A 24,112-nucleotide genomic window follows, 5' to 3' on the forward strand; every position below is an offset into this window, starting at 1 on the left:
GAGTAACCTGAATGGGTTATTCTTATCTATTTGGCTAAAAAAATCTCAGTTAAGTATAAAATTGTTGCATAATTGTTTTACAATCAAAAACACTTGCTAACAGAGAAACCTTTTTAATAGCAAAGGTTCTGAATGCCACAATGTTGTGAATGACACAACAGTAATATATCAAACCAAACTTTAACAATTCAAATATATTTTTGTGAAACTGAAAACATACTGTCATGCTTTCCAAGAAAAGCTGTGCTCCTTCAGCCCCACCAAGCCCCAGGAAAGAAGTTCTTCTGATAGTTTCCCAACATCTCCTGAAATAATTGCTTAATGATAAATAGTGTAAGTTCCAATAGTTATAGGAAAAAAAAGCAAAACAAACCAAAAACCCAAACCACAACCTGAAAAAGCCACTTCGGAAGAGAACAGACCATATTGCAACATAGTAACAAGTAACTTTAAGAACTCCTCATTAAAGCCTTCCCCACCTATGCATTCAAACACTGAATGGTCAGGCACATACGTTTTTAAACTAGAAAAAAAAAATTTAAATGCTATGGCTTGAAATAGTGGCTTACTGTCTGCTTTTCAACTGAGCTGACAGCACCAGTACAGCTTACAGAGGCAATTTTTTTTGGTAATTGCCAAAAAAAAGGCAATTGCCCCTATAGAGGCATTTTTTTTTCCTGAAAAGCATGAAAGCTTTACAGGAAAAAAAATACCATGAAAGCAAGACAATGATTTCTACATACATGGAATTTGCCTAAATCACAGTCTCATTTTGCTGTATTGACATACAGGAGCATAAACATATTCCATCAGCAGTCAAAAAAAACCCCTCCAAATGTAATGACAAGTTAATTAAAAGTTAACTTTACCTCATAGAGTGTGTTCAAGTTGCTGGGATTGTGAGAGGGAAGTGTACATTGGCATTCTCAAAAATAACGTGCCTTACAGGATAATATGGATAACTGATCTGCATAAACTCTTTACAAGTCTTACAAACTTGAAAAACTCTCTACAAACTCTTTACAATTAGGAAGAGCATGAATAAGTTGATGGCTAATAGGGTACACTGTGCTTCCTTGCAGCAAGTCTCTTGTTGAAAACACTGTGCAAAAGGCATCTCAGAATCCACCCTAAAGAGCTCACAATGTAAAAATCACTTTCCTGATTTGCCCTGGAGCCACCTAGGAATCCTAAGACAAGCAATGAATTCATTACATGTTAGAAGTCTACACTGAAGGGATGTAGTCGTCAGCATAACCTGCAGACAGAACACCAGTTTTTCATCTCCCTAACACAGAGCAGTGAGCTCAAGAACTGCTGGGAAAATCTCACCTCCAGCCACTAGAGCTAAATTTTCCAGTCTGTGAACAGTAACACACGGTGCTAATATAAGCTCAAACAGCTCTGTCACTGGGCTCTAGGAGGGCAGAACCAGAAGCCCATAGACCAAAGCTTTGAAGCACCAGGTAGCAATCCATGTACACATCCCTGTGCAAGAGTGTAGATTTGGCACCAAAATGGCTGGAAAGCAGTCCTACAAAAAGGGGAGGTCCTAGTGGATGAGCTGAACACATGTCAGCACATATCCTCACATGAAGAACACCAATCTCATACTGGGCAGCTGCATAGCCATACAGGTCAAGGGAGGATTACTGCCTCCATCACGCACTCGTGAAACTGCATCTCAAATACTGAGACCAGTTTTGGACTCCCCAAAGCAAGACAGCAGCACGGTGGACCAAGGCCAGTAGAGGGCCACCAAGACTGTAAGAGACTGGACTCACAACATAAGAGGAGGAAGATTTCCCAATTCTTAAAAAAAAATAATAGCTCAAGGGGTTGATACTGAAATCTACAACTGCCTCTTGAGAATCTGTAGAGGAGACTAAGCCAGACTTAGAGGAATACAGCAAAAAGACACAGATAACAATAAATGTGCAACAATGGAAACTTCAACTATGAAAGGAGAGTACTTTTTTCTCCTGAGGGTAGTCAAACACTGCAACAGAAGCCTGTAAATACTGGAGATCTCCAACCCTGCAATCTTGAAAGCATTCAAAGCTCAACCACACAAAGCCCAGAGCAACCTCTTGTAAGTCATCCTGCTATAAGCAAAGGTTTGGATCCGATTGCTTTGTACTTCCAACATAAGTTTTATCCCTGCCGTACTTAAAAAGGTTTCCTTAAAAAAAAAAAAAAAGTCAAGGTCTTTTTGGACAGAAGTTCAATATTATCAAGAGCTTCCATAAATTATTTTCAAACAGACTTCACACTTAAGTTCAAGTGCAGGGCTCTTGAAAATAAAGAGTTTCTCTTGCTTTGTACATCTTTAGTACAAAATCATCATAATGGTAGTGAAAAAGGATTTCCTCCAGATGCTACTTTCACTCTAGCTTCAAAAAGCCTTTCTATAATCTTTTTTAGACCATCAGCTGATACATCATCATATAACCAATCATAGAACCAGAAGTTCTAAAAAATAAATTACATGCAGTCAAAGATACAAAAAAGAACTGGCATGCAAGAGACGAAATAGCCAAAAGATCAGTCTCTTATGCTTTACAGTGATCCTCAGACTACAGGAGTCTGCACAACAGAAAGTCAATAATCTCTACAGATTTAAAATATATATGTAAACATTTAACTTACAATCATATATTATACCAAACACATATTCAATTTTCTGTTATGACTGTCCTATGTTGTTGATTTCAGTAGGGTCACAACAGTATGCCCAGTTCTTCTGTCAGGCATGTTTTTTCCAATCTACATTCACACTGATTTGCCATCAACTAGTTAAAATTGGGAAAAAATAGTTTAAACTGGAAGAAACACTACATCTTTGAACGGAAGTCAAAGAACAGCTTTACATCAGTTGATAGGCTTACTAAAATTAGCAGGAAATACATCTGCCTGTCATAGCACAGGACTAGAGGCAGTGACCCAGGAACACAAGTTTGGAAGCAATCTCTCAGCAGAGATTTCTGGGCACATAAGGCACACCAGTAAGCCCAAACCTGTCACCTGGAGTCTGTGAGTTCACCACTCCTTTGATGAGCTTTGCTTTGTCCAACATTAAAGCAGATTTTCCCATTTCATCACCACCTGCCTCCAAAGGAGGCTGAAGGAGCAATCCTGTGACACTTCAGTGTGTTACTGAGCTCCAGTTGGTTGATGCTATACTCTTTCTGGTGATAATTTCCAAAACTGTAGTAGAAAGATCCCTTAATAAAAAAAGTTCTGCTCACACAGATGGTAAATGCACAAAATCAAGCTGTTGGAGCTATCCTGCTGCCAACAAGTGAGAACACGAGATGTGAAAGGAACACCCAGAGTTACTGGAGAGCTATCACAGGAATTCAGGCCCACAAAGCATGCCTGTTACTGAGATCAGAATTCCCTACAGGTTCCAATAAGAAGCAGATTTTTGTTTCTGAAACACCACTTGTTTTCAATTACAGTCGTCTATACCTTCTGCTAACATTTTTCTGAGATGAGACCTTGTACCTGACAGCATATCCATCTCCAGAGCACAGCTATGACAGACTTGCTGAACCCAGTATATTCCAGGAAATTAATCTCTCTCCAGCTTTCCTTCTGTTCATCACCTTATTCTTCAAAAAATGGTATCTGGAAAGAAATACATGAATTCCCTGCTTTCCTAAATATCATTGCCACCATGATCCTAAGAAAGCATGCATGAACACATCTTGATGACTGAAGTTGGAAAAGTTGCATTGCTATAAAAAAGAGAAAAAATTGTCAGAGAATGGCAAAACAGAAGCTCTGTGGAGGCAAGCCTCCTCTAGGAGCTAATTTAGGTGTTCCAGGTTGGGTTCTGCCCTGGCTCTCACCAGTCCAGTCCTTGACTGCGCAGCAGCAGTATCCAGATCAGTACACCCACTACACTGACAGTGTGGATGACTCCACTTTCCAGGAGTGGGAACTGGAAAAGCCATTCCAAAACTGTCTGGGCAGCCTCACACAATACACGAGATCACAACATATCCAAAAAGGAACTGAAACAGGAACTAGCCTGTCTGCCCCTCTCAGTGTTAGAGACCTGACCTCAGAAGGATCTTTCAGCCCTGTAAATTGTCCTAATAGTCATACATGAGAACTATCACTGCCACTCATTTCAACAGCTGTATCTAATCATCCACCTTCTGCTGCACTTGATATAACAGCTTTGGTTTTTGCAACAGTGCTCTTCCTCTCCCATCTCCAGCTCTTACACCTGGCTTCAGCCAAGGTTGTAGGCTGGCATTCTCAGGACCCCAGAGACTCAGTTTCCCACTTTACCATGCCAATATTAAGCTGACTGAAATAGATTTCTCTTCACATGATCCCCAAAGAGTAACAGTTCTACCTGAAAAAGTCTCTCCACAGTTAGGAGAAAATCCTAGGCTGAGAAGGCTGACATGAACAAGAAAGCCCACTGCACATGAAAGCATGCAGAGGCTCTTTGGACAGCAGGTAACAGGTGACTGGTTTTGTCAGTCTGAATTTGCTTCCTCTACATCTGTGATGATGTCTCATGCAAGCAGGTAAAGAGATTTTGGTGAAGCATAAAATGCTGTAGGTATTGTCTAGAAATACTTTGAGCATCATAGCCTAACAACTATCATAGTAGCACAGAAAAAAATCAACTTATCTTCTCCCTTTTTTTTTTTTTTTTAACAAGAGGAACCCTTTATCCATGACATTATTCCAGGAATAATGGAAAGTAAGGCTTTTCTACAGGCCGTCACAAGCCTTCTGAGTACAGTTTTAGAGTGCTTAAAAGATGACAATTTTTTTTCAGGCAAGAACAAATTACATTTTTTATCTTCCTTCCCCCTCTCTTTTTTTTTTTTAAGTATATTTTACTACCCAATTTTGACAACTGGCCTTTATTGCAACATAAAGAAAAATTCCTTGAGAATGCTTTTGTATAGAGGGAGGGAGAAAAAAGAAAGTACACTCTACAGGAATCAGTACTGATATGACAGGAACTGTCTGGCCATTTCGCACTGATCTGTTGCACTGCTGTTTATGGGGCCAAGCACAGACACCAGGTGATGAGTCCAGCTGACCTGGAGAGGAAGGAACAGGAAAAAAGCCTGATGATTTCACTGGAAATTTCCCCTTCATATTAGTCACTTCAATAAGCCTTGCTTCACTGGTAGGACAAAACTGGACTCAGAGTACGAGGAAATACTAAAACTGGGTAGCAATTTCTCTGTCTTTCAAGACTGTGGATGTATTTGTTCATAAAGCCCTCAGTGTGCTACCTTCTCAAAGAAGATACTGGCTTAAGGCTTAGAGCTCCAAGGGAATTAATGTAAATTTCTCTTACTACACATGACATGTAGGAAACTAGTTGAACTTGTGGATCCACAGTTAGTACAAAGAATTAGAAGGGTTTAGGATGGAAAAAAAACCTTATAAAGGGGTTATAAGATGGCAAATAACACCGGAGGAGTGTCCAATGATCTCTGCTCTCAGATGTAGCTTTGGAAAGGAAGTGGCACTTTGTTGCCAGGAGCCTATGATGATTCAGGTGCGGAACTCTATAATCACACTACCCTTCCACATTCATTTTCACAGTTTTCAACACAGGAAAACACAATTTATTTCCTAGTCCTGATTATCTTGCTCTGGAGACTAGAAGCAAGACAGACTAAACCTTCCTTAAAAGCAAAAGCAACCTCTCCAAAAGCAACACCTCTTACAGGACAGAAACACCTTTTGTCAATGTCTTCACCTGAAAGTGGAAGGACAGCAGTAACTGAAAACACCTAAAACTGTTCACATTCCACTTAATTGCCACCCTCCTGTGCTCCTCCCTCCCCCCATATCAAATGGGGTCTTGAAATAAATTAAGGTCACACACATCAATAGAAACAACAGTACAATTAGAGAAATTTCAGACTCACATAAAGTATTTAAAGCTCAGAGAAATAATATCAAAGGCTGGCTAAGTCACCAGCTACTAAGAGGCAGAGAAAAAATTCTCTAACAAGATGGGTGTTTCCTCGCTGCTTATGGCAGTCAGATACAATCCTGAACCTCACACACAAACAAGCAGAGGTATTCATTGTAGCACAGCCACACACACTTCTGTTAAAAAGAAAACATAATGCAAATAGAAGAAACCAGAACAGAAGTACCAAACCTTACTCTCCTCACTTACACAATGTGTCAGAATTCCATGTCAGACTTTGTTCAAGGATAAACTCAAAAGGTTACCACTGTAAATTAAGAATAATTCCTCCAAAATTAGTACAGCACTATCATTCTAAGGAAAACAGAAGCTGACTGATATTATAGGACTGATATCATATTCTCTTCAGGTAAGGAAATCCAGCTCATAAGTAATAACAGTCTAAACATCCACTGAAATCTTACAGTTAAAACAAGAAGCTGTTTTAAAAAATTTGTGACCGTTCCCAAGTACAATTTTTTGCAAGGAACAACATTTTATAAATCTGACATACTGAACTTCTTTGAGAGCAAAGAAAACACTTACTGTGGTTGCATTTGCTGAGTTAACCCAACAGGAGGCTTCTGCTTGATTGTGAATGCCATCTGAGCCATAGGGCCAACCTTGGGTGGGACCTGCACCTTCTGAGAGAAGGTCTGCCGGGCAGCCTGCTGGGGTATGGGCCACGGGGGAACAACGGGGCTCCGGCTGCCAGTGGAAGATGTGTCTTGCACGACTGTATCCTCACAGGAGTTACCTTTTGTTCCTGGCTTACACACACAAAGCTGAGGTCGCACGCACATCCCTCCATTCTGGCACGGTGGTGCACAGTTAGCTAAGGAAAGACATTTTAAAAAGTACCTGTGAAACAAAGCAGGAAGGGAAATGCAAACCCTCCCCACAATAAAAAAAGGCATTAATTGTTAATGTTAATTGGAGTAGGAGAGAGCAACATTGCTAAGCTCTACAAAAGATAATATACAAGTTGGTACAGCTTTTATTGATTTCTAGCACAACAGATGTGCACAACATTTGAACAACTTCAAAAAGTAAAATGCTGGATCTAAAAACTAGGAAATACACTAATTAAATTGTGAAATATAGCATTATTTCAACTCTTCCTCCTTTCTGCTCAGCATCCCTTCTCATGCTTTAAAAACCCAAACTGCATCTGATGAAACAATACTACACAGGTACACAACTCTACTACTGATTGGGGCTGGGATTCATTTTACTACTATTTTAAAATCAGATGCTGCATAGGTGCCTAGAATGAATCCCTACAGCCACATTATAGATCACCAAAACGCAGCAGAGAAGCGTGAAGCAATTCAACTCTTCCTCCTCTAAATCCCAAATGACATTCCCTGCAGTACCCCCCCTGTAACAACACAGGAGATGTGAGCTGCTGCTACCAAGACATTGCCACACCTAGGAAGAAACATACAGGTGCTTGTGATTATCCCAGACCAGCTTCTATAGATTCTTTGCGCCATGAGTGAAAAGAGATCAGATTCTTTAAAATACACTTCGCCTTCTGAGAGGATTGATTACACTGCTTTGCCTTGCTCTATCCAGTGACTACAGAGGGAGTCTGAATAACCAGCCTAGACTCAACACCCAGCTTGTACACCCAGATATTGCAGTACCAACTCCACTCTGAATGAACAAGAAACTTGGAGGAGCAGCAAATCCCATCAAAAACCTGGAGGAAGGGAGGAAGTAAAGCAAAAGCAACTCTGGATTATGTATATAGATAATACTGCAAAGGCGTGTCTACCTTGAGGATTTATTTTGAAATTTACATCACCTAAAGATGGCAAAACAAATTAATTATCTAAAGGACACAATTTAATATTAAAGTGTTGCAGTGCGAAGCAATATCCTGTCCCCCTTCAGGTGTGCCAACCTGTCCCTTCTCCTCCCCCTTGGCCCCTTCCTAAATGCTGTCCGTCAAGCTCCATATTCCAGCAAGGGCGTTGTGTGATTGGCAGAAATTAAAAAGATGCTTCTCAGACCTGGGGTCATTGGCCTGTCCAGGTGTCATTGTCCCCTGAGACCCTTCCCCTCCCACCTGGTTGGTGGCTCACCTATCCTTTCCCTCCCCCCTCCCTGTGAGCTTAAAAATCACGGAGACCATACAGTCGGTATTCTGTTGAGAGTTGTTACCAAGATGTAGAGCTCTGTGACCCTGGAATAAAACTCTGGATTTAACCCTCTGTCGGAATCCGCTCTCTTTACTCTTCACTGTTGCCTGCACCCTTTCCACCAGAGGTAAACTGAGTTTCTACCATGCCTGGACTTGTTCCGAGTGCCTAACTGCAACTTCCAGCCAGCCAAAGGTGTCTCTGAGGTGAAACACCACAGCTGCCGCCTTTGGTCCAGCACCAGGGCCGGACGAGCCCAGGCACGTTCCACCCAGCAATATTGGGATTTTATTCTAATATTAAAGAAAAAAAATTTAATCATTATTCACATTAAAGGTGGTATACAATGAAGCATGTATAAGAAAAAAACATGGTTGAGCTACTTTGTTCCTACAAACTAAGCAAATTTTTAATATTGTTATTGATCTTTTAACATCAACAAAATTATATGTCAGGTGTTAATTTTTTTACTAGATAGTATCTTGAACTATAACATGGGATTCTGCACCATATTCACATACATCCAACTGAACAATTATATTATTTTTAAAAAATCAGTCCACAACCCTGGCCCAAATAGAGTACTTGACACTTCAATCAAGTTCTAATACATTCTTCTATACATAAAAATAAATTAAATGCACAAGAATATATATAAATTAACTAATTAGGATGGGACTGTGTTAGTTTGGAGGCCTATGTTATCCACTGGCAAACGTATCATATATACCAACTGCACACAGCATCAGAATTGCCCTACAACTTAAACCTGAGTTTTGCATGGAATTACTTCACATACACTTTCCCCACCATGTGCAAGTTATCTTCTTTCTCATATATTTAGCTAGGCTACCTTAAATGAATATTATGCACCTCCCTGGCAACACAAAAGTATCATCTGCTCACTTCTACTGGTTTATTTTTGAGACTGTCTTGTCTTTGCTGGAAGACTGAAGACCATTTTCACTATAAACTTGAGAAGGGATTTGCAACAAGCATATGCTGTAAAAGATAAGCCAAGTCTTCCCTGTGCCTTATTTTAAAACTTAGATTTTGCTAGAAACAGTGAAAATTCAATTATATGCACATGACTGAAATCATATAGTGGAAAATAAATTCAGGAGCCTTAAATTCTAATTAAATTTCACCAGCTTTGGAGAGACTCTTAAGACCAGAAGAGTGACCCCATCACCTGGGTAATCTGTATGAAATGTGCAAAAATCACAGTAAACAATTAGGGCCCAGTTGAGAGTGTTTTAGAAAAAAAACTCAAAAAATTCTTTAAAAAAAGTAAGACTTTCAAAAGTCCCATTTTTACATTAAGAAAGCATTCATATACTTGTGGAGATTTATGGACATGTGCCTATATTAACCTCTAAGTTTCTCAAGAAATTATTTAAAAACTAATGGCTCAACACAGAAGTAAGCTAAGAAGACCACACCAAAAGTCAGCAGGAAAAAACACCCACTCTGCTAGGACACTGATTATGGCCTACCTCCCATCAAAGGTGAAGTAACAATGTATACATACACAAACTACAACCTTGGAAAGACTGCAACTCTTTTTCCTCTAGTTAAGAACCAAAGTTGTGCTTCAGAAGCCTACAAAAACTTGAGCTTCTACCGATTAAAGTGAAGGCTGCAGTGAATCTAAAACTATAAAGCTAAAACCAGAACCTGTTTTGAAATTACCTAATCTTTTTTGCCCACACAGACTTGAACATTCTTACTTCACTGGCAGTAAAGAAAACCCTGAAATACATGACATGTACACGAAGCAAATGCCCTGCAGGACAAACTGCATTACTCTAACTGGCCTTTAACAAAAGAACCATCAAGAGATCCAGCAACCATGTTTTAAGACCCGTGACAACAGGTTGAAAACCCCACCCATTAAATCCTCACAGCAATGAACCTTTTCACTGAAGTCCTTCATTAATGTTGCATAATAGAAGATCACCTTTTTAGGAAAGAATTAAAATGAACATTTTAATTGACATAATACAGGAGTTTAGTTTCTAAAATGTTCAAGACAGCTGTAGTGTGCCAAATGAATGACCTAATTATTTTGTTTGAAGACAACAATAATGGCCCATAAAACTGAAAACACCAGTATTTTCCATAAAGCTAGGCTTCCAAAACCTGCAGCGTGGAAGTATTAAGTTCAAAACTGAAAAGCAGGCCAATATACTGCTGTTAAAGGCAATTGGCTTCATCCTATTCAATTCAAGGAGGTCATGACTGGAAATTCAAAATGGAGCTTGGCAAAGATGCAAATAATGAGACTAAGCTTAGTGCGTCAGATTAAAGATTCGCTTAAGTGGATTGTTCTCCCTCCATTACTGAGGTGGATGCTTAAGGACAGGGTGAGACACAATAAAAGTTTATACCACTACAGCTTTTAAGAATTAGAGGCTCAGCAACTTCCTGAGCAAGACTGCTGGTTTTGTGTTTAATAAGTCTCAACAGATTTTTCTGTCAGAGGTTGATTGATCTGCTCTTTGAGCTACTTTGCTGCAACATCCAAAACTTGCTGTGCCATGGAAGTCGGCCACATTGAAAGGCCAGGCATAGACAACATAGCCAATCTTCCCTCACTTTCCAAAATATGGTTTGTGGTAAGGTTGACCTGGGCTGGATGCCAGGTGTCCACCTATGGGGGATGTCCGTCTCTGCTCCCACACATGCGTAGGACGGTTCTTTGCACGCTGGGCCTCAAAAGAGGAGTCTGGACTCTAGGTTTTTTGGTCTTCAAAATTGTTTATTGTTTCTTATCTACAAAGTCCCTTCTCTGCCCGACCTGGATCTGACCACCACGGCAGCCAAAGGCACTCTGACCGCCCATGAGGCGGTTGCGTCTTTTTATAGAAAAAACTACGTACATGATATTTATGTTTAATTCCCAATACCTATCACCCTCGTCACCAAGTACACCTTCACCCCAGACCAATCCACAAGTGCCAACATCACCACAGAAGACGGATGACAAGAAGAAGAAAGAAGAGCCCTGTGACACGCCCTGATTCCTCCATCTTGTCTCCATAACCCCCCTGTACCAAAACCCCAAAATCTGTGTTTCACCCTATAATTATGTCTTCCCTTCACCATTCACACCTGAGTGATTCTCACAGGTTTCATCTCCTCATACATAGGTGGCACATCCCTAGATGGATCAAAATCAAGCCACCAAGTGCTTCTGGCAACATTCCAGGACTCCTGAGCCCCCCCCCAAGGGTTCTCTCGGTAGCTCTGGACATCAGGAGCAATGTGCTGAGTTCCCACATCCACTAAGCTGCTCTATCAGTCTCCAGCTAGACAGGGGAAAGAAAATTAGATCAAAACCAACTCACAGGTTGAGATAAGGCAATTTACTAAAGAAAAAGTTTGTGTGCACACAAGTAAAGAGAAAAAAACCCAGGTTTATTCTTTACTTCCCATCAGCAAGTGATGTTCAGCCACTTCCCAGGAAGCAGGGCTTCAGCATGTGTAGGGGTTGCATCAAAAGGCAAGCCTTGTAAATAACAAATGCCCTCTGTTTCTTCACCTTTCCTTAGCTTTTCTATCTGAGCTGATGTCCTATGGTATGCAACATCCCTTTGGTCAGTTTGGGTCAGCTATCCCAGTTATGTCCCCTCCCAGGATCTTGTCCACCCCCAGCCTATTGATGGGGGGAAGGGAACATTGAGAAACATTGCTGGTGCTGTGCCAGCGCTGCTCAGCAGTAGCCAAAACCCTGGAGTGTTACCAACACCTTTCTAGGTACAATTGCAAAGCACTGCTCCAGCTCAGCCAGACCCAATACAGTGGGGAAGGGACAAGGATTGTCTTGGGTTAGTTTATGTTTTAAAATCATGTAATCTGTATCTACTAAAAATAAAGTCAAGGGACACATTCGCTTCGGAAGTACATAAGTCACAAAAAGGCCAAAACTGTATCCCAAAATGCTCATCCTTTTTATACATCTTTCCCTAATCAACTACTGCTCACCACTCTCTAAGACAGACTAGTCCCAGCTTTTACAAATGTATATCAGGCCCAGCATGGTTGTAATGGGGACATTCTTTCAGAATAGCAAGGGTAAAATAACATTAACATTAGGTTTATACACACTCCTTCCAAAACATCTTATGTTGGTTTGGGACTGATCTATACATACACACTTTTCAGTCCGTGTGCTCATGTCATTACAGTTTAATTGTATATAAATATTTGCAGAAGCAAGACCTAAAATAAAGGATTTATAATAGTTTCAAACCACATAAATATTTTAAAATTTCTACGTATACAGAATGTAATTTGTTTCACTACATTCCAAATTAAGCACCATTTATTATCTTGAATCAGTAAGTATAAAACGTCATTTGTGGAAGTTTAGATAAAAATTTATATTTTTTCCTTTCAAATGAATCAAAATACAAATATAACCGACTCCACTTGTCCTAAAAATGTTTCTATTAAAGTAAAATTAAACTAACACTAATTCTTGGATTAAGATCATTACAATCTCATTCCTATGCTAATCACTTCCTTTAACTTCCTGAAAAGTAGCAACACATTTACAAGTTTAATTCCCTGTGGGGAACAGAAATCCACAAAAAAATCTTTTTTTCAGTGAGAAACTCAAAATAAACAAATTTAAATATCCCAAAAGTTTTCGGCACTCAAGTTTCTAGCCTTTTAGCCTCAGCTCCACCTTCACGTATTTCCTTTAACAAGCAACTGCTGTTGGTTTGTACTTGAATGTCCACAAATATTTTTCAGTGTCATTCCTGAACTTCTAATACTTCAACACAATTGTTATAACAGTGCTGTGAGTCTTATGCTATCTCTAATGCACCCATCTACCAAGGTTTCTTTCTTTTCCCACGTGAAACTTACCTTTTTTTTTTCTCCTCTTGAGCACACATAATAGTTCAGCACCAGTTTAAACAAATTTCATCACCGTGCACATTGGCACAGTATGTATCAACTCCTTCCACAGGAGTGTGTAAATTCTGTCAGGCACAATACAAGCCAGAGGGCAAATAATAGAAAATACAGCAATTAGAAAGAGGATTTTAAGCACAGAGCTGTTTCAGATTCCAGCACAAAATGGCTGAGAAATGACACATGTATCAAGTTTACACAAAGGGGAAAAACCAACGCTAGGACATGAAAACTCTGCCCTCAGCACAGACCTATCCATGTTTCTTTACATGCAACATAGGAACACTGTTAAAGGCATAACAAATACTGCCTTCTTCCATGAATGCAAGATTTTTACTCCTCGAGCACACAAGGAAACCAAACCAAAGCTCATCTTGGTTGAGTGCACATCCTAAACAAAAAGCTGCAATACAAAGGCACCTTTAACTCCTGCTGGGTTGAAAGACAGAGTGATGATCCCCCACCGATTCCAGAAGAAAAGCAGTGAAGTGCTTTCCTTGGAAGGCAAAAAGCTGTGGGTTCTGAAAGCAAAGAGGCATACTCCAGTTTGCCTCAGAAAAATCTGAATATGGTGCTGACATCCTGAAGAAGTGCCATGTTTTTTAAGAATTTCCTGTTCTCTGAACTACCCTACTGCTTAACTCACCACTTAATTTTTCCCTTTTACTCTGAAAACCCTTCTGAGTATCAAGTCATTGTCAGGACTGAGGATGCAACTGGAGTCCAGAAACCCAAAAGTTCACTGAAGCTAATGTTTTTCTGGGGACCTAGTTCTCTGTCTAGGTATCTCACACCAAAGGGGTTTCAAAAATTGAGAAGTTTACCAGAAATTTATCCAATAACTCTAACTATTCATTGAGAATGAAGGAGAGAGGAATTTGCAACCAAGGGTTGCAACCTTGATACAACCTTGTTGTAAAACCATTCTATTAAAAAAAAAAAGTTAAAATTCCTTTTATACAATCCTAAGCAATTACATTAACTGCAGAAAACCTGTGTGACCTCTACACTACTAATGGAGGTAGCATTACAACCATCTGTGTCTTTCTACAAAGGAACTTGTTTTTATCATAACTCTACGGTCTTAGGAAATTCTTTCCCTAAATACACTTCAAATAAAAGCATGAGTTGGAATTCTTTGCTGTCCACTTCAAACCATCAGATTCATTCCCACAATGGCATGTAAACATGACCTCCAGGAAGGGAGGGAAACAAAAAACAATGCTTTTAGCATACATATTTCTTTTAATGCAAACACACAAAAACACAGTTTTTCTCTTAACCTTGTGGCAACATAATGTACTTTACTAATATTATATTCTATGTATCTCCATAGTATAATCTCTAAATGCCAAGACTCAGTAGAATTGAATAGCAACTGTACTCAAATACTTCAAAAGCTTAACTTCAGCAAAAGGATGCATTAGTCTATCAGCAACAAGAATATAACACGCTGTTTCATACTTGGCATTTTCATTCATGTTGTGTTTACTGGAGTTTATATAACATAAATATTTAAGCCTGTACAATCTGAGAGGCATTTTAAAGTATTTAATTATAGGAGATCATAACTATGCATATTCTGACAACACAAACATTTCACATGCTACAAATCCCTTTATCATTCCAGTGCCCACAAATAAAAATGAAAATTGTTCATTACAGAATGGACTAAGCCAAGGAAACCAGCAGATTCACATGTTACACACTGTTCTTGCTGCTTGAGTGGTTAACACTCCAGTATGCAATCCTTTTTCATTCTCCTAACATTTCTCCACAAGCGCTTACTTATTTTGTTACAAAATCCTTCATCATAAATTTGCAGCAAACTGAACAAACTAAGACAAGCTCAGTAAAAAGGCAACTGGAAATATTTAACTGGATGTAGGATTCAGACAACTGAAGTGTTACAAAAAAGAGAAAGACTAGAGAAAAAACTATTAATTAAAATAGAGTAGCAAAACAGTAAGTACGATAAATTTTTCCCTAAATTCAACCAATTCTCAATAAAAGTTCCCAATTTGGTTGAGCTTCTCTGAAATTCCAGGCCTAAACTGCCATAAAGGGATAATAAAAACCTGATCTCAATTATAAAAAAAGCAAATCTTGCCATAGGACACAAAACAATTTCCCACATGCAGGGATTACTATATGCACTTCACAAAAAAAAAAAAAAAAAGAACATGCCCAAGCAGACCTATTTTTAGCTCTGTATTTAAATGAACATCTTGCCTTACTAAATGTAAAATGCTTCTTACCCACTGTGTGTGCAGCCACAGATGTGGAGAAATGCTCAAGATTTGTTTTCTTTCTTTAGTCAATGCATAGGATCTATTTTCTAGGAACAAATTAGGCTACCCATGTACTGCTTCTTTTAAAGGCAGAATAAAAAGCCAACTAGAAAGAAACCTCAAACCCAGCCCAACATCAGTCTAACAACTAACATATCAGTTACAGAGCATGGACTGACTCGGCCACCCGAACCATCAATAATCTGTTAACACACACTACTCCAGAGTTTGAACAGGGAGACAGTTTAGGGAGTTTTTAGTTTTCATCTACCCTCCACAAATCCTAGAGCTCCCAGGCAATCCAAGCTTCCTTTAAGGCAGGATCAGTTGGCACAAGCTGCCCTTCGTGGTGAAGGCCTCACAGAGAGCAGAACCCCACCCCTCGCTACAGCCCTGCTTTTCCCAAGGTTGAGAGGCTCACTGATCCCAAACACAAAGCCACTTTGCAGGACAGGAAGGAGAGGGGAGCATGCTCCCTTCCAGCTCTTCCCTTCTCCATGCTCAGGAAGAGTGGCTGTAAGGAGAGAGGTGTAAGACTCCTACTGTGAGAATCAAAGCATCACTTCTCTGTCAATACATCATTTTGCTCCTACACATGTGCACAACCAGGCAATGCACAACTGAGGGATGAACCACAGCTTTCCCTGGCACATGCACAGCTTTCTACTCCGCTTCCGAGTTACACACTGAAAACAAACAGCCAACAAACTGAAAGGGAGTTAAAAAAAATTAAACCAAAACACCTCAGTTTTCCATGTTCATTCTGATTCTCTATTAAGAAGGAAAGTGTTCAGGACTTTTTATCTACTGTAGATTTACCACAATTTTACTGCAGGTCCTACTTCTTTTGTTAACACTAACTGCTGCAATGAGCTGAACAAGTTCACTATCAATCTGCCATCTGCTCCATCTTGACAAATTTCTTCTAAGGTTCTTTTTTTTTTTCTTCCATCTTAATTCCATACACACTTGTAGTATTTGTATGAAGCAGACTATGTACCATTATGAGCTTGTTTCCAGTGAAGTCCCCAGTGTCTCACAAAGAGAAGGCCGGCTAGGTTTCACTTCATACTAATTGTGGAGTTAAGTTTCCTCACCAAAATGAGGGAATGGCACATGGCACAGTCATGTGTAGAGCAGGCAGCAGCTAACAGCTCCCCCATCTGCTCACAGCTCTTTTACAGCCGGGTCTCACAGGAGGGAGGCATGGCCAGGAGACAGGCACTGTGCTCAAAGTCTGCATTACTGCTGATTCAGGTCAGCCTCTCCTGAAGCTGTCGTACCAACTGTGCCTACAGAGGTACGGTTTGTGCTGTGGGACTATCTTTAGGTGTGGGCACTCTATTTCTTTTAAGATGCAAAGAAAAAATATATCTAAATAATAAAAAGCAAAACTCAAAACATGAGCACTCCAAGAACGCACCTAATCTATTTCAGCCTCATATTGGTGTTCATACCACAAGACCAGACTACACCTTGCCCAAAATAAAACACTAAGCCCTGAAACACACATGGCCTGGGCCTCAGGTCATCAAACCCAAAGGGTTTTGTCTATAGGTCAGCTCCATGCTGCTTGCTACTGTAGATAAAGACTACAAGAATTTGGACCCTGTCGTTGTACCCACTTCCCAAGGGGGCAGTAAGTGAAAAATAAAGCAGAGAAGAATTACTACCAAGGCCTAATAAGCGCTTTCTCACTACCAAAGCCCATTCCCTGAATTTCATTAACATGAAATTCAAAAGTTTTATTTACATAGTACAGTAGCAAGCATAGCAAAGGCAAAACCAAGCTTCTCAAACTTTTAGTTTTTCAACTCTGAATTGTTTAAAAACCACATCAAAAGATGGATAGATCAAAAAGGACTAATGTATAGGTCAGTCACATGGGTCAAAGTAGTTTGCCTCTTTAAAACTCAGATATTAAATTTTGATTTAGACATAATTTGAAGGAGATTGATATTGCTTTTACTGAGATGATGGTCTTAGAATGAGAAGAAACAACATCTGGGGACAGTATGTTATAGTTAGGCTTTGTATACACAATGTAAATAAACAGAACTTGGTAAAACTCAAAGCCACAAAACTGATTAAGCACAAGCCTCAGAAACCGGTTGTGACCAGAAAACCACCAAGAAGCACAGCTGCAAACATTTGAAGTACTCAGTTCCAATGATGAAGAGTACAGTTCTTCTGGATACCCCCTTCTAAGAGCTGAACTGAAGGCAGAAAAAGAGCAGATTTCAAGCATACTAATATGTTTAGTGATCCAGAGTTTTACATCTAAACTGGAGGACTCATGTATATTTCTAAGTTTCCAGGTCTGGATCCTAACCTATTCCAGGACAAGACCTAAGCATGCAATCTTGCCCTCACCTTCCCCCAAGAAATTGAGAAGCACAAGCTGGAAGCAACTTAGGGCACACTCCATCCAGGTGATCTGGAGCCACTGGTCACACTGTCAGGTGCCCATGTCCTGGAGGAGATACAAAGCTGTAGCATGCTTACTCAGCCACAGCAAGAAGTGCAGCTCTGGAACTTTAGGGAGGAGGTGGCTCAAATTGAACAGCAGTGCACAGGCAGAGGCCAAGCAGATTCAGAAACTGAACAAAAGGGATGTTTCCTCGGGGCAAGTATTCACACAACTTTCTAGCCTCCTGCCTCTACAGCAGCAAGGATCTACTGTTGTATATTTTCTTATTCTGAAAAATAAATTAAGCCTCTGTAAGTCTTTATTTAACACTGAGTCAGGCAGTCTTTCTTAAAAGACAACTTTCAAGACAATCTTTTAATATGAAGAAAAAGCCAACAGACTGCTTTCCTATTTTCTGATGACCTTCCCAAAGTGCCCAAGCACATGACAGATCAAACTCATAGAATTCAGTCCAGTTACAACACCAAAGTACTAGCCCTATGCACAGAATACATGCATGCAAACACACAACACCTTCAGCTAAGAAAGACTTAATTCCCTTTTAATCTTAATTGACAATGATGGCACACCTGGGTTCTACATACACAGCAATTTCTCTCCCTAGAGGAAATCTATTCTGAATGTGTTCCTCCAAAATCCACTTCCTCACCTCTTTGACCTATGAGCCTTTCTTCCACCTTTGCAGTAAGAAACTCATGCCATTAAAAACTGCAAGCTCTCTCCTTTCCATTTTTTTAATCATCCAGTTTACATCGAGATCACTTGCAAACAACTGCTATTAATACTCCAAATAAAACATATTACACATTTTACAAGGGGTTTACTACTACTACAAGGTGGTTCTTCTCATTTATCTTTTTAAGACATCAGATTTTCCATACAATAGGTAATTTTCTCTTACATTCCCAACATGAAAAACAACTCATTGTACCATTTAGCAAACAAAATCAGAACAAGCAGAAGAGCAAATTTTGTAGAAGCAGTTTTAACTAACAGAAATTTAGTAGTAAGTAATGAAGTAGGAGACAACAGATTTCAACAGGATAAACACGCATTTGGGTGGTGGGAACTCCTGATTTCCAGCACAGGCCTTCCTGACAGTTGTTGTAACTTGTCCAAGACCACATTTAACCTATGGTTTAATTTCCCTAAATGAAATAATAGAAACCCCACAGTCTAAGCTTTACTTGCCTTACAGACATGTTACAGAGCTAATTAATGTTTCTAAAAAGCACTGTTATGCAACAAGTACTAACAAAACATGGTGTCTCCAGCCTCAGTGGTATCTCATTACTGCACTTGCACAGATCATAACCTAAGATAACTATGACTGGAAGACAATCCTTGTCCTAAATATTGTCACGTGCTTCTGACTTTCCAAGATGTTTACTGTTGTGGTTCAATTTTTCCCACCTTTGTCTTTACCCAAAGGTGGATGTTCTGAAAGCTTCAAAAATGTTGGTTTTGATTGTTAGGCATCATATGCCCAGCATAAAGCAATTCTGAATACTTCTAACACTGAGTGTTATCGTTTCATCTTTTTAATTAGAATGATGCAGCTCTTCATAATTTAAGTCACTCTGAGTTTGAAAAAAGTTCTTAAAACTTTACAATGTAGAACCAAAATATTAGGGACAGAGGGGGGAAAACCCTAGATGTCTAAATTGGATATGGTAGACACTCTCATACAGTTCACAGAAAGACAGAAGTTCACCTTCTGAGGACTGTCAGGCTTCCAAGAGAACATGAACAAATGTAAACACAACAGGCAGTTCAGCTTCAGACTAAAGTTTAAATAAAAGAACTTACAAAGTTCCCTTGCCTCTTCTGTACAGATGCTGCCCTCTGACCTGCACAGAGACATTTCAAACACCTCCTGTTGCTGCTACTGAGGGAAAAGTGATGTGGCTGCTACTGCTCCCAGCCAGACTGCCCAGACAGAAGTCACCCAAGGGAACGGCAGCCACAGCCTCCCCCACGAGAAAGCAGGGCTGGCAAACACCACCCAGCAAGGCAAAGGGAAAGGAGCCTGGCTGCAAGACCAAACCTCTACCCTTCACCCCCTCTCTCTGAGGATTCCAGGCAGGCTTATTCACACAGGTGCAGCAGAGCAGAAACACATGCTGCTTGTTCCAGCCTGGGATTACACCTGAGCTAATAAACCTCGCTGATCAGAGCTGGCTCTCAGCACTCTGGTTCTGGAAGCATGATGCAGACAAATGGAAGTTGGCTCTGGAAAGAGCCAGTATGGGTCTGGGGTTTATTAACTCAGGCTTTGCACCATGCAAAAGAATAAAATCTGGCCCTAGAGACTAAATAGCTTTTTAAAGTGATACTGAGCCTGAACTAATAAACCCTGACAGAATCAAACCTATTTTGCATCAAGTCAGCTCAGGTGTGCCAGCATCTGTGGCACAGTTAATCCACTGCTGCAATAAGGCACTCAAAACCAACAGAGCCTGCTATCTGAATTTTAAAAACTCACTTATAATTTTACAGGAGACAAAGGGGTTAACTGTTGTTCAGTTATAGATTTTCTTTTCTTCTGAAAGGAACATCAGGAGCTTCCAGAAAAGGTGATATCTGGCTTTTATGACTGTGAGCTGAATCAAGTCAGTGCTATCTCATGGTTTGCCTAAGTTACAAAACAGACAACTTCAGTACATTCAGTGCTTCCCTTGGCCTGCCAAGAGAGGGGTGAAACTGAGCAAATCCAAGCCAAGTCTATTATACCACTGCTAGGAGGAATTAGAGAAGCATCAGAGAAGGGAATAAAAATATTTAATGTTAAGGAGAGTCTAATATCAGAGGCACAAAAATGAGAAAATCCCCCCAACCTTTCTTTCTTTTGTCTCTGCTGCTCCATTCCTCCAAAAACTGTATGAACTAGCCAAATAATTAATGGATTTAAATTAAATTCTACACAGCTATCACATACAAATCCAATTGTCTAACTTGGTCCTTACTGAGGACTCTAAAAATAAAAGGGAATAAAAAAGAAAAGATAAGTGATAAACAGAGAAGTGAAAAAGACAAAGCATAAAGGAAAAAAGCAAAGAAAATGACTTAATTTACAAACAAAAAAGTTGCCTGGAAATGAAAGTTACTAGAAGACAGAGAAAAAGACATTGAGAAAAAAACCAAAATATTGTTTGAGTTTTGTTCAAAATAGTGAAAATAAAATTGGTTGACAGTAGCACAGTTAAAATACATTTTTCACTTAATGTCCTGAAATTTAGTAATAAGAGGTGGGGGTTTTTTTATTAGTCTTAAAGCTAAGGTAGGTTTTTATTAAGCTCTGCAGTTATCCTCAAAATACCACTGTAAGCTGAAGGAAAATATTCTAGTACTTGTAAGGTATTAAGCAAACGTGACTAACCTAACACAGCAGCATGTGTTTGAAAATGTTAATTTAGAAGAATATCTTAAATACATGTCTAAATTAGTAGGGAAATGGTGAAGTTTTGTCTTTAACTACTGTCATAAAGTCTTTGCTTCTTAGCAACAGGTCCACGCAGGTCAAAGGTACTTGACCTTAGTCAGGATTACAAAAGTGATTGCTCCCCATTGTGAAAAATCCCACACAGGGACAAAAGCCATTGGGGGGAAAAAAATAAATCTCAAAAGCAGTGTTTATTCCAGCTCTCTCAGGGACAGCAATCTGTCCTGCTGAACTACAGCAATACTCCCAAATCTGCCCAATCTCACTGATGCTCACAGGAGTTTCCTGAAGACTTAGGCCCTTCCAGTCTTTCCTGACCTCATGACATCACTCCATTTTAGCCACCAGCAATCATTCTGAGTCTTGCCTAAAGGAGCAGAAATTCTTCTGCTTTCCCATGAGAAAGAACTACAGGAGCATAGCAGGATTGGCTCAATCAGTGTTATTTTATGCACCTATTTTGTGTTTCTAGTTATCCCAGTAAAGGTACATCACTCTACCATCACCAAACCCACTTCTTTCACATTGTTCAGTGCTTCAAAAATTCCATGTGGTAAGCACAGGATCATTCATGTGTCATACTGGTGAAGGGACAGGGTGGGTAGATGGTGATTCCTTGCTTCCCACCTGTGCTCCTCTGGTAGATTCTTTACCCTGTTAAGCCCCCCATTCTAAAGACTCCTGAAACCCAAGAACTGATGGGGAGGGCATGTTCACAGGTACAAAGCCTCCACAAAGCCCTCTCCAAAAATGTGTGCTACGAATAAACGCAAGAGACCCCCACGATTCACCCTCAGCAAAGGTGAAGGTTAGGAAGGAGGGCTTTAAGGATGGAAGAATGTTAGATCTCTCCCGTGGGTTCTGTAGCTCAGCCAGCACCACTTTGCCCACAGACGATCCCAGCACCCGCCACCTCGCCAGGTGCCAGCCCGGTCCCCTCGGGTCCCACCACATCTCCTACCACACGCCCCTCCCCGACCGCACGGCTACTCACGTTTGATGCACCGCTGGGAGCCCGTGGCCTTGCTCCAGCCATGGCAGCACTGTCCCCCGCACACATTGACCCTGCGGGAACAGCAAACAAGGACCAGTGTCCGGCGGGGCACCCCCGCTCCCCATCCCGAGCCGGGCCGCGGGGCGGGCGCTGGGCCGGGGAGACAAAAGGCGGGAAGGATGAACCCTCCCGACGGAACTCGACGCCTCACGCCGGGCGCGGGGCCGCCGCGGGCTGCCGGCACGAGGGGAGCTGGCCCCGCGCCCGACCTCACGCGCCGCTGGCGTTCCGGGCGCGCCGGGCCCCGGGGCTGCGCAGGTAGCGCCGGGCCGGGCAGGTAACGCCGCGGTGCCCCGGAGCCCGGGACAGCCCCCCGCCTTCTCCCCGCTCCCGAGGGGGCGACAGCGGCCGCGACGGGGATGCTGGCAGTGGTCGGGAGCTGCGGTGGTGGAGCGGGGACGTGCGGGACAGGAGGGCGCCTTACCCCGGCAGCGGCGGCAGCTGGTGCTTCTGGCGGAGGGGCAGGGCGGCGCTGCTGTTGCCGTGGGGGCCCGGCGGCGCCTTGAGCCGCGGGCTGAAGCGGGCCGGCTTGGCGAAGGAGGAGGCGTGAGCGGCGGAGTTGGGGTGGACCTGGCCGGCGGGGCCCAAGCGGAGCTGGACGGCGGCGCTGCCCGGCTTGCTCATCCGCCGGGTCCGCTCCGGGGGGCCGCCGCCGCCGCCGCCGTAGCGCGTGTTCAGCTGCACATTGAACGTGCGCTGCTGTTGCTGCTCCCCCCCGAGGAGGGTCGGGCGCTGCTGCCGGCTGCCAGAGGAGCTCCCCCGGCCGGGCTGCAGGACGTACGTGATCCTCCTTAGCCTGCCCTTTTCGGAAGCTGCGAGTCCTGGTGACAAAAGCGCACAGGCAGCGAGGAGGAGGAGGAAGCCCCATCTGATCCGACCCATTTCCAAAGCGGGACCCCCTACAGCCGGCGAACTTCGCGGAGCCGTGGCGCAAGGGTTTCCTCTCCGCCAAAGGACGCGGGTGTGCGTGCGACCTGCGCCCGGGGCGCGGATCCCTCCTCCGCTCGCTGCCCCCCAACCTGCTCCGGGCGGGGCGGAGGAGGAAAAAAGCCTCAGGATCCTCCCGCCCGCCCCCCAAACTGTTAGGAAAGTTCAGCAAACTCGTCGCTCCGTAGAGCAGGAAAACATCGTTGGAAGAAAGGAAGCGGCGGGTGCGAGCCGAGCTGCGAGCCGGAGCGGGAAAGGGAGGAGGAGCAGCAGGGGAAGGGTGTTTGCTGGAGGGGGGTGGTCGCAATGGAGAGCAGATGTCTCGGTGCCGGAGCTGCCAGGGGTCTGCCTGCGTGTGTAAGGAACGGCCCTGGAGCCGGTGCGGGCTGTTCCCAAGCCCCTCTTTAAGAGTTTCTCCGCGAGTGAGCGTGTGCGGAGGGGAGGGGGCGGGCGGAGGGTGCCCCTGCCCCGGTGCCGGCCCCACGCAGCCAATCTGGGGCCGCCGTGACGTCAGGGGCGCTCCCGGCCGGGGAGGGGGCCCGGCCGGGCCAGGTGACCGCGGGCAGGCAGGGGGCGGCCGCGGGGTCCGGAGCTCGCTAAGCGAGCTTCGGAAATACCTGCTCGACCTGCCGACTGCCCGGGACCCGGCCCGCACAGCCGCCCGAGCTGCTGGGGCAGCGTACCTGTGCTTCGGCAACAGCTGAACCTTTCTGTTGTATTTCAGTGGAGGTGAGGCTTTAAAGCCCCAAAAGTGTAATAGACGTGCTTCACTCTCTAGGTGGGGACTCGATAAAAGCGCCTATACGCGTTAAAGGTAAGCACATCCCTCCGTCTCAGCCTGATGAGAGCCAGAGGTTGCTCTTAGCAGAAATCTTAGCAGAATTAGGAGGGACTGTATTGTTCCTTGTTTTTCTTTATGTTCATAAAGC

The 24,112-nt window shown here is 42.3% G+C and overlaps 1 protein-coding gene across 5 annotated transcripts in view; it reads right to left on the reverse strand.

Annotated features, from left to right (window-relative positions):
• LTBP1 (latent transforming growth factor beta binding protein 1) overlaps positions 1 to 23,279 on the reverse strand; it is a 188,574-nt gene extending 165,295 nt beyond the window's left edge. For 2 of the 5 annotated variants that reach the window (XM_030236100.2, XM_030236099.2), the window contains exons 1-3: positions 22,681 to 23,279; positions 22,197 to 22,267; positions 6,512 to 6,800 (exon numbers count right to left, since the gene is read on the reverse strand). In XM_030236100.2, coding sequence (XP_030091960.1) covers positions 6,512 to 6,800; positions 22,197 to 22,267; positions 22,681 to 23,138 — 818 coding nt within the window. In that variant the 5' untranslated portion in view covers positions 23,139 to 23,279. The remainder of the gene's footprint in view (positions 1 to 6,511; positions 6,801 to 22,196; positions 22,268 to 22,680) is intronic. The other 3 variants (XM_030236097.2, XM_030236098.2, XM_030236101.2) reach the window with 3 other exon arrangements.
• Between the last annotated feature and the right edge of the window lie 833 nt (positions 23,280 to 24,112).

The sequence above is a fragment of the Serinus canaria genome, chromosome 3 (assembly GCF_022539315.1).
Source record: "Serinus canaria isolate serCan28SL12 chromosome 3, serCan2020, whole genome shotgun sequence".
NCBI classification, from domain to species: Eukaryota; Metazoa; Chordata; class Aves; order Passeriformes; family Fringillidae; genus Serinus; species Serinus canaria.